General features: G+C 64.7%; 2 protein-coding genes across 2 annotated transcripts; both read right to left on the reverse strand.

The window, feature by feature from the left end:
• Nucleotides 1-43: 43 nt before the first annotated feature.
• On the reverse strand, nt 44-6,436 carry CDHR5 (cadherin related family member 5). The gene is made up of 14 exons (XM_064576416.1): nt 6,382-6,436; nt 6,067-6,284; nt 5,725-5,775; nt 4,251-4,343; nt 4,047-4,148; nt 3,825-3,935; nt 3,565-3,735; nt 2,874-2,964; nt 2,614-2,708; nt 2,423-2,517; nt 2,123-2,312; nt 1,958-2,045; nt 756-961; nt 44-499 (listed from the first exon to the last, which is right to left on the reverse strand). The coding sequence occupies exons 1-14, from the start codon at nt 6,434-6,436 to the stop codon at nt 44-46; spliced, it is 2,022 nt and encodes a 673-aa protein (XP_064432486.1).
• Nucleotides 6,437-7,831: 1,395 nt separating this feature from the next.
• Nucleotides 7,832-9,235, reverse strand: SCT (secretin). Its single transcript, XM_045895204.3, has 4 exons — nt 8,823-9,235; nt 8,444-8,545; nt 8,257-8,349; nt 7,832-8,074 (listed from the first exon to the last, which is right to left on the reverse strand). The coding sequence occupies exons 1-4, from the start codon at nt 8,894-8,896 to the stop codon at nt 7,951-7,953; spliced, it is 393 nt and encodes a 130-aa protein (XP_045751160.1). The 5' UTR covers nt 8,897-9,235; the 3' UTR covers nt 7,832-7,950.
• Nucleotides 9,236-10,039: the final 804 nt, after the last annotated feature.

A 10,039-nucleotide genomic window follows, 5' to 3' on the forward strand; every position in this document is an offset into this window, starting at 1 on the left:
CGGCCGACCTCAGGGCGGCCCGCGGGGGAGGCGGGGAGCCGAACTAGACGTAGGTGGAGCCGGCGTCCGGCGCGTCGTCGTCAGCACCCGCGTCCGCGTCCTCGTCGCTGCTGACCTCGCTGCCAGAGTCGGCGGCGCGGGCCGCGTCTGAGGCGGGCGTGTTGAGGACCACCACGTCGGCCTCAGCCCCAATGTCCTCCCCGAACCACACGGCCTTGTAGCCGCCCTCGGGCCGCCGTTCTTTGGTCAGGATGGACCTCACAGCCGCTGGGCCGCCTCCATCGCGGGCCACCTCGGGGGACTCTGGGGCGGGGCGCGCGGCAGCGGCGCTGGGGGGCTCTGGGGGCGCAGGCTCCGGGGGCTCCGGGGGCTCCGGGGGCTCTGGGGGCTCCGGGGCCGCAGCCCGGGTGGGGCCAGGTGAGGAGCGGGGAGCTGGCGCCCAGTTGTCCTCCTGGGGGGCAACAAAGGCCTGGTTGTCAAAGCGGAGGGGCTGGCGATCCTGGGGAGGGGACAGGGACAGCCAGGGCATCAACCAGGACCCCAAGCCTGCGCTGGGACCCCCACCCCTGGTGCCTTCCCCAGAGACAAGGATCCAGGCTAGTCCTTCCTTTCTCTCCGCCTCTTTCGGCCTCCTCCCCATTTTGTGGACTGTGATGTCTACACCCCATCTTTCCTCACCTCTGCCCCCTCCCCCCCGCCTCTCCCTCTCCATCTGTCCCCCTCCGGTCCTGGCACCCCAACCCCTAGGGCCTCACCAGAGCTTTTCCGGAGCAACACTTGAGCGGCTGGCCGTAGTGCTTGTGGATGAGGATAAGGAGGGCAATCAGAGCCAGAAGAAGCAGCGCGCCCAGCACCCCGCCCAGGGCCGCCATGTCCACGACAGAGAAGCGCCGGTCCTCAGCTTGGCTGATCCCTGGCTCGCCGTTCCCCGGAGTGCTGCCTCCTCCAGTCTGGGGTGGCCCTGCCAGCAACACACCACCCACTTACCGTTAGCACCCAAGCTCTTCCCCTGCTGACCTGCTCCAGGCTCTGGATGCCCTGGCAACAAGCCAGGCCTGGTATCCTCCCAGAGCTGAGGTTCTGGGGAATGGCACCACTCACCCCCCAGCTGAGGAGCTGTGTGTTCCCAGGGGCCCTTGGGGAGGCTGCTGAAGGAAGGGAGGGGAGATGGGGGTCAGTGCCCACCAGCTCCCAGTGGAAGGTGGGGGTCCAGCACCATAGGAAGGGCCATGAAGGCAATGCTGGGGCCCGTGGAGAGAACAGCCTGGAATTGTAGGGCCCCCTGGACCCCAAATCTGGCTTCTGCCCCATCCTCCATACACCTTCCCCAGGTTACCTTGTCGGGGCCCCCAGAACCTGTCTCTGTCCAGGCCAGAGCAGAACCCCCCTAGGATTTCATGGTCAGTGTGGTCAGGCTGGGCCACCCTGGGGTGGGCCCTGCCCTACTGTGAGTCCCAGGACCACTCGGAGTATGAGTCAGGGAATGTAAGGGTGACTCTGGGGCAAATGGGAGGTGCTACCTGAGGTCTGTGGGGTCCTGCTGGGCCCAGGGGGCATCGGCTGAGAGGTTCCTGGCTTTAGCGTCTGTGTTGAGCCCCCGCTGGGTGAGGCTGATGGGAGGAAGGTGCTGGTTCCCACACTGGGGGGCCCCCCGGGCGTAGATGAGGCAAGTGGCCTCAGAGTTGTGCTTGAGGGGAGATGTGGGCCAGTGCCCCCCCCAGAGCTGGTCGTAGAGGGTCCCTGAGAGGGCCCTGGAGGTCTGGGGGCTTCCAAAGTGGTGCTGCTTGAGGGCCTGGTTGTTCCTCCAGCCTCTGGGGATGTGGGGGTCTCTGGGGGACCGGAGGGACCTGGGGGGCCAGGGACAGGATTCGGGCTTGCCTCTGCCCCCAGCATGCCAGCCCCAGGGAAGCCACCACCTGGGCTGAGCCGTCGCCTGGGGTGGGTCCCGCTGACTCACCTGTGGGCGGGGGCTCCTCCCACTCCAGCACCTGTATTTCCACCACAGTGGTTGCTGTGCCTGCAGTCACTGTGTTACTGGCCTCGACCTGGAGCAGAAAGGGGGCTTGTCCCTTGCAGGCCCCGCCTTAACCCCTGCCCCTTGGAGATGCCCCCCTGCCCTTACCTCTGCATAGAAGACCCCCTCATCGGCCAGCAGGGCAGCGGTCAGCACAGTCTCGCCATCCATCCGGAAGTTGGTGTTATTGGTGATGCGATATGTGATGGCAGAGTTGAGGTCCTGGACACTGCCCAGTGAGTCCTGGGTCCAGGCTGCCCCCGTGACCCCCCCAACCCACCTGCAGTGGCGCTGGTGCCTACCGGAAAGTCAGGGTCCTGGGCCCAGATCCTCAGAGGCAGGGAGGGGGCGGTTGTGTCTTTGACCTCCACGCCTGCTCCAGAGCCGCGCGCCACCCAGCCCTGGTACCGGCTCTTGGGGAAGTAGGGTAGGCTCCCAGTGGCATTTCGGGCCTCGATCCTGACCCAGGTCACCGAGTAGCGGGCACGGTCTGCCTGTTCACCCTAGGGGTAAGGGATGCCTCAGCGACCAGCGGGTCCTTGAAGGACAAGTCCTGCAGCCTGAGGCTCAGGAATGCCATGGAGGCTCAGGGCACCCACCTTGACCAGCAGAGTGAAGGTCTTTGGGCTGGGGACGCTTCTGGTCATGGTAAGGTTGCCCGAGTCAGCATCGATGGCAAACGTGCCATCTTGTCCTGCGAGGTTGGTGGGAAGGCTTGGCCTCTTGCCCCCTCCAGTGGCCTGAGGGCTAAGGTCCCAGCTGGCTCTGCCCATATGGCAAGTCCCCTGGGATGTCCTCAGCCCAAGGTGGGGATGGGGCACAGGATGGGGAGAGAAGCAGGTGTCTGGCCCTCACTCACCCTGCATGATGCTGTAGAGGATGCGCTGGTTGATGCCCTGATCCCCGTCCACAGCGTGGATGGGCCCAGGATGTAGGACGAGGGGGGCTGGCTGCAGGGACAAGGACAGGAGGAGACGCCGTGGGGCTGCTGTGACAGCCCCAGCTCACCCTCCGGCTCCTTCAAGGGGAAACTCGTCTTTTGCACGATTGCCCACCACACGCCTCACGATCCGTTGCTACTGAGTTAATTTGCTCAAAGACATCTGATTGATCTGAATGACAGGAGTTTCAAGAGCTAACACACACGGGACAGGGAGAGGTCACGGGGAGTCAGACTCGGGCCTCTCCGTAGGGTGGGAGGCCCTGGAGCCCGTGTCCAGGCCCCGCTGTTATCCGGTGCCTCCCTGGGCCTCTCAGGCCGGAGCAGGGACGTCAGCTGGTCAGAGACGCAGCTGCCCCCTGGAGCAGCGCCGTGGCCCCTCCACACCACCACCCTCCCAGCCCACTTCACTGGGTTCCCAAGGCGCTGCCTGGCTCTGCCCCAGGACCGCCGCACCTACGTTCACAGGGTTTGCTCACCACTCACCACCGCGTGGTTGGGTGGGATTGGCTTTCAGAGGAACGTTCGTATGAAAATCGCAACCAAATTTGGCCCCATGGCCCCCAGGCCCCACCCCGATGCCCATCCTGCCCCTTCCTGCCCCCAGTACCAGTTTGTGCCCCAGGGGGACAGCCCCGTGGTACTCAGCGTTGATGCAGATGTAAGGGTCTGAATAGCCACAGGGCAGGAACCAGGGAGGGCGAAGGTCAGCAGGCTGCACCTTCAGTTCCAAGGTGGCTGTGGCCGTGTGGCTGGGCTCTGCATTCTCCTCCTGTGTGTCCTGCAACAGCGGAGCCTGGCTGGATCAGGCCTGGGGGTCCAGGGCCGGGGGCAGCTTGGGTGGGGACCTGAGCATCCGGGCCTGCTCACCCGCACCAGCAGCCGGAAGGTAATGTTCTGCCATGAGTAGAAGTCCAGTGGCTGGTCCAGCCGCAGGGCAGGGAGGTTGGTACCCACCAAGGAGAAGAAGTTACTGGCGCCCTGGGGAGGCAGAGGACGGGACTCAGCCTGGGACCCTGGGAGGACACAGAGAGGGGGGATCCTTGAAGGGGGGGTTGGAGTTGGTGTAGGGGTGGGGGGGATGACACTGACCGGGGTCACCTCCTGGAGGGTATAGAACAAGATGTCATCCTTGTCGAGATCCCGGGCCTCCAGTTCCGTCTCAGGGATGACAGTGGTATTCACTTTAGTGTCCTGGGGGATGCAGGGGGAGCGGTTTGGCTACACCCTTGACCCCCACGGACGGATCCCTGAGGCCAAGCCGCTGACCCCTCACCCCAGGCTCCTCTCACTCACCTCAGGTATTTTCTTCACCTTGATTTTAAAGGGGAACTCGGGCGCGTTGTCATTGATGTCCAGCACGAACACCAGCACTCTCAGCTGGGTCACCTGTGGGGACAGGGTGGAGTCAGCAGCAGTGTGCTCTGATGGACACGACAAGCCGTCTGCCCTGGGCCGCTGCTCTGCAGGGACTACACACAGACCACAGACAGCAATTCTGTAGCACCCACGGTGGCCAATGCCCTGGAGGAAAAGAGCACAGGGGCTGGGTGGGGTGCGGGCGCCGGCAAAGTCCCAGATGAGAACAGTGGTAAAACACTTGAATTGCTTCAAAAATAATTCTCAAAGAAAAGGAAGAAAGGAGAACCCATAGATTGAAAGAGGCTTAAGAGGGGAGCCCGGCTGGCTCAGTGGGAGGAGGAAGTGACTCCTGATTTCGGGTTGTGAGTTCAAGCCCCGTGTTGGGGGTAGAGATGACTTAAACAACCAAACTAGAAAGAAAAGAAGGAAGGAAAGAAGAAGGGAGGAAGGGAGGAAGAGAGGGAGGGGGGAGGGAGGGAGGGAGGAAAGAAGGAGGGCGCTTTAGAGAAGTAGCGGCCAGTCTCAACAGGTGGGCTTTGCTGGGGTCTCTGTTACTGTGGGAAAGGGCGGACATCAGGTGTCATGTGACGCTGAGGAGTTCCTTTTTCCAGGTGGCAACAATATTATGTTTATGTTTAAGAAGTGTTCTTATCTTTTAGAGACTCATCCCGAGATATCTGTGGGTGGTGTGCTGCAGTGTTCGGGTGGGGGCACCCAGGGGCTCCGAGCACAGGAGACCATGGTCAGTGGCTCCTGCCGAGATGGCAGGAGCGTGGGGGCCGGGCTTGCAGCTTAGAACAGAGCGGTCAGTGCTTCTCTGAGAAGGTGATCTTGGAGTGAAGACGCAAGACCATGAGAGAGGGAGGCAGGTGCACAACTGGGGAGAGGGCTCAAGGCCAGCCCGAGTGGGGTCGGGGTCCATGCACCCAGCCTTGCCCACCGCACAATCCATTTGGCCTCGACTCTGAGTGAGAAAGCAGCCAAAGGCGTCCATTTGCTTGATCAGAGCGTTCTGCCACACTGAGAGCGGACTGGCCAAGGCCAAGAGAGGAGCAAGCAGACCAGTTGCCAGTTGGAAGTTTCCAGAAAGGAGATGCTGGTGGCCAAGGCTCTTGGTTTGGAGTCCAGCTTGAGGCAGAGCCCACAGACTTGCTTGTCGACAGAAAGATGTGGGGGAGAAAATGGCGGGAGGGAACTGGCAGGGTGAGGTGCCTTCCGTGTTGGGGAGTCTCTGCTGGGGGTCTGCATCTCGGGCAGAGGCTGGGCTGGAGGAAGTGTGGACACCAACATACCACAGAGAGTGGCCCTGGACCAGGCTGAGCAGAGTGCAGAGGTCCGAGCCTGGAGTGTGTTGATGTCACAGGTTGAGGGAGGCCACAAGGGGGCCGGGGGATTCGGGGGTACTCACCACGGTGTCGCCACTTCTGCACTCCAGGTGCGCCTGCAGCATCGTGTTCTCCTGAGGGGGCAGAGAGGTGTCGGGGATCACCTGCCCAGCTGACCACAGCACGCTGGCCCCACGTCACAAGTGAGGAGACAGGCAGAGAGGGTCCCCAGCATCCGTGCTAAGTCCAGAGGGCATCGGGGCCCAGGCAGCTCCATCCCCCAATGGCCCTACCCGCCTTGGGGCCCAAGAGGGGTCAGTCGTTGCCTGGGGAGGGGGGGTGGGCACAGAAGCCTCAGACCCCTGGAATGCCCTTGTCCGGGGAGGGGTGTGGTGGACGCACAGGTCCTATGGAGGGTGAGCCACCCAGCGGCCCCCATTGGGGTGTCCGCCCAGGTCTGCCGTCTGCACCTCATAGTCAGGAGTCACGTTGAGAAACAGCTGATTCCCCTGGATCCAGAACGCGTAGGGGGTGGACGACGGCCCGAGGGTCACCTGCTGGCCCTTGGGGACGTAGATGTCAGCCAGGGGCCCGCTCTGATTCGTGTTCTCCTGGACTTCGAAGAAGTTGTTCACAGAGCAGACTGGAAAGTTGGAGAGGAAAGGTCAGTGCCCTCCTGGCGCCTGCCTGCCTGCCTGCCTGCCGGCCACCCAGTCCACCTACCCCTGCCCCACAGGTACCCTGGGCCTGAGCCGTGGCCATGAGCAGTGGCAGCAGCAGGGCCCAAGCGCCCATCTTGGCGGCCGTCAGCCGGCCGGACCCTCTGAGCAGCTGGTGGTGGCGTCTCAGCCTGGGCGACCTTCGCCCCTGCCAGGCACCGCCCCACATTATGATCCTTTACAAGCCACCGGCCTCCACCAAGGGGGTTCCCGCTGGCCGCCTGGCCAGGCCTGGCCTGTTGCCGGGAGGGGGAGATCCAGTGGTTCCCCACCAGAGCTGGGCCACACGCAGGGGCCAACGGGGCTCAGCTCTCAGACATCGAGGCATGACGCTGAAGGCGCTCAGGACACCTGAGTGGGCCTGGGGAGGCAGCTGGGGGGCGTGGCTGGGTGGGCAGAAGCTGGGGCAGGGGGTTAGGGGCTGGGGGTGTAGGGACTGGGGCAGGGGCTCAGGCCTGGCTTCTGTGTTGGCTGTACCCACCCCTCCCTCCCAACCCCGGCTGCCCCTCTGCTGGCCCCTTCTGCCAGAATCATCTTGGAGCAAGGTTCAGGCCCCAGGTGTGCCCTCCAGGTGTGCCCTCCAGGGCACCTCCTCTCCCCACACCAACCGTCTAGGTCTGGAAGGAAAAGGCTGTTTGTGTCCTAGGGTCACCCCTGCCTATCCTGGAAACAAGCCCGTTTCCTCCGAGGAGGTGGGGTGGGCAGGGCCACAGAGATGGGGATGGGTGCTGGGAGTTCCTGGGGGGAGCCCGGGTCCCCATGGGTTCTGATGTTTGACAAAGGGGTTTCTGGCAAGGCTCCTTGGCCCAGGCCCCCAGCTGCCCTACCCCCAAGCCCCCCCCACAGCTGGATGGGGACAGGAGGGAGGGGCTGCTGTGATGGTGGGGGCTGTGGCCCTTCTGCTCTCTAGGCCTTTGCCTGGTGGCTGCACACCCCCCAGGCTCCTGGCCTCGCCCCCCGTGTGGGTGGTGCCTCCATGGCTTCCAGAGGCCCCAGCTCCTCCTGGGGTGCCATCGCGGTCCCCACTGCGCAGGCTCAGATGGGTCAAGCCATGTGAGACCACAGAGCCTGGAGAGGAGCCCCAACTCGCTTGGAGAGGACGCCTGGGCCCCCGGGTGACAGCGAGCCCATCACCGCTTCCTGCCCGAGCCTCCTTGCCCCCCAACTCCCTCCCCACCTGCTCCACACGCTGACACATGGCCTCTAGGGCAGATGTCCTGTGCCCCCCACCCGCCCACCCAGAGCTCCTGAGTGCTGAGCGGATGACAGGGATGCAGATGGGTCTCTGGGGAGCCCAGTCAGCAGGACAGGAGAGAGAAGGGAGGTGAGGCGCCCCACTGGCTTCCCAGGTTTAAAGGGCAGCTGGGTGTGGCCATTGTGCTAGAAGCTGCGGTCAGGCACCCCCCCCCCCCCCCCCGCTGCATTCTGACAGCCCTGCCCTGGGAAATGGCGCAGAGTGAGCTCACAGGGCCGGTGTCTGAATTCCTCCTTTATTGGTGACAAGTGCAACCCCTCCTCCTCCTCCCCACCCCCTCCCCTGCCCAGGCTCCACTCCGCTCCCCTTGGGGTGGTGGGGAGGTCCCTTCTTCCTCAGGACGTCTTCTGTGTCACCTCCGCTGCAGGGACAGCTGGCCCTGAAAACGTGGCCCCAGACCGGGATCCAGGAGGCAGCTGGGGAGACCAGGCCTGATCCAGGGGCTCCCTCAGGGGCATCCTGTGGAGACAGCCAGGTTAGGGGCTGGAGACTGCTGCCCACCTGGGGAAACGGCCTCCTCTGGTCACCAGCGCTGTGTCACCTTCCCACACCCTGCCCGCTGCCGCGACCGGTTCCTGCCACAGACCCAGGGCGCCCCGCGGGGACCGGAGCCGGGGGGCGTGGACGGCGGTGGTGCTCACCAGGCCTGCAGGGTGGACGTGCCCGGCCAGTGCAGGCAGAGGCGGCCCTCCGCCGGCGTGGTCCGGCTCGTGCTGTTCTCTGTGTCCTGCTCGCTGCCCCCCGCCCCAAGTCAGAATTAGTCCTGGCGGGGGGGGCGCCCACCCGCCGCCGCTCCCCGCTCCCAGGGCTAGCGCCCGCAGCCCTCACCTGCGCTTCCCCACCAGGCCCTGGAGCAGCCGCTGCAGCCGCGCGCTGTCCCGCAGGCGGCTGAGCTCGCTGGTGAACGTCCCATCCGAGTGCCGCGGGGCCCTGCGGGGGGCGGGGGGGCGGCGGGCCGTTTCAGGGCGGGGCGCGGGCGCGGGGGGCGGGGCGCGCGCCGCGGGGGGCCGGGGGCGGGGGCGGGGGGCGTCCGAGGAGCGGGCGTGGGTCCCGGGGGGCCGCGGGCTCACCTGGGCGGCGGGGGGGCGGCGGGCCGTTTCAGGGCCGGGCGCGGGCGCGGGGGGCGGGGCGCGCGCCGCGGGGGCCGGGGGCGGGGGCGGGGGGCGTCCGAGGAGCGGGCGTGGGTCCCGGGGGGCCGCGGGCTCACCTGGGCGGCGCGGGGGGCGCGGCCGACCCCCGGAGCAGCAGCGGCAGCAGCAGCAGCAGGGGCGGGATGGCCATGGTGGGCGCGCCGGGGGAGCCGAGCGCCGCTGCCGCCGCCTGAGCCCCGCGCGGCCCCTTTATAGCGCCCGGGAGCGGGACATCGATCGAACCGGAAGGTCAGAGCCGCCCACCCAGCTGTCGCCCCGGCCGGCCGCCCGCCCCCACCGCCGCGTCGGCGCCCCTTGGCTGGGGGGGGGGGGGCTGCGCCCGGGGCACCGACGCGTGGGCCGGCGGGGGTGGGGGGCCCCCGGGGGTGGGGGGCCCCCGGGCGAGCTTGCGGCCGGAACGGCATGTGCAAAGCCTCCGAGCCTTGCCCGCAGGCTCTTCGGAGGCGCTGCGGGGGCCGCGCTGGGCGAAACCATCCGCAGGGCCCTTTCCGCGCTAGGCGCAGAGGCGGGCTCGGGAGGGGAGAGGCGCGAGGGCGGAGGCCGGGCGAGGGGGGGGCGGCCCGGAGCCTCGGAGACGCTGGGCGAGCGGTGGGAATGAGGGAGGCTGGGTCTGTATGCCTCTTGCCTGGCTTTGCCGCTCCGTTTTCCTGTAAACCTAAAACTGCTCTTTAAGAAAATCTACTAATTACTTTTAAATGAATGTAAAGTTTGGGGCACCTGGCTGGCTCAGCCGGTAGGGCATTCGATTCTTGATCTTGGGGTCGTGAGTTCGAACCCCACATTGGGTGTAAAGATTACTTAAACGAATAAAGTAAACTTAAAAAATATAAAATCTTTTTTAAATGAATGTAAAGGGGCGCCTGGGTGGCTCAGTCGTTAAGCGTCTGCCTTCGGCTCGGGTCATGATCCCAGGGTCCTGGGATCGAGCCCCGCATCGGGCTCCCTGCTCGGCGGGAAGCCTGCTTCTCCCTCTCCCACTCCCCCTGCTTGTGTCCCCTCTCTCGCTGTGTCTCTCTGTCAAATAAATAAAATATTAAAAAAATAAAATAAAATAAACTGAATGTAAAGTTTAACACAAGAACTACTATTTTATAACTTCATTTACTAGATTCATAATTTCCGTTTAAGGATTTCATTAGTACCGGTTTCTGACTTAATCCTATATTGACTAAGCAGGAGTAACGCGGCTGCCCGCCTTTTTCCCTCCGGTCGGTCTGCATCTCCACCTCCTGTCCATCCCAAGCCCGCATGCAGGCTCAGACCTCTCCAAGCC

This window comes from Mirounga angustirostris, unplaced genomic scaffold (genome assembly GCF_029215605.1).
Source record: "Mirounga angustirostris isolate CCGP_5_RB_7025 unplaced genomic scaffold, mMirAng1.0.hap1 SCAF_13, whole genome shotgun sequence".
Taxonomy (NCBI): Eukaryota; Metazoa; Chordata; class Mammalia; order Carnivora; family Phocidae; genus Mirounga; species Mirounga angustirostris.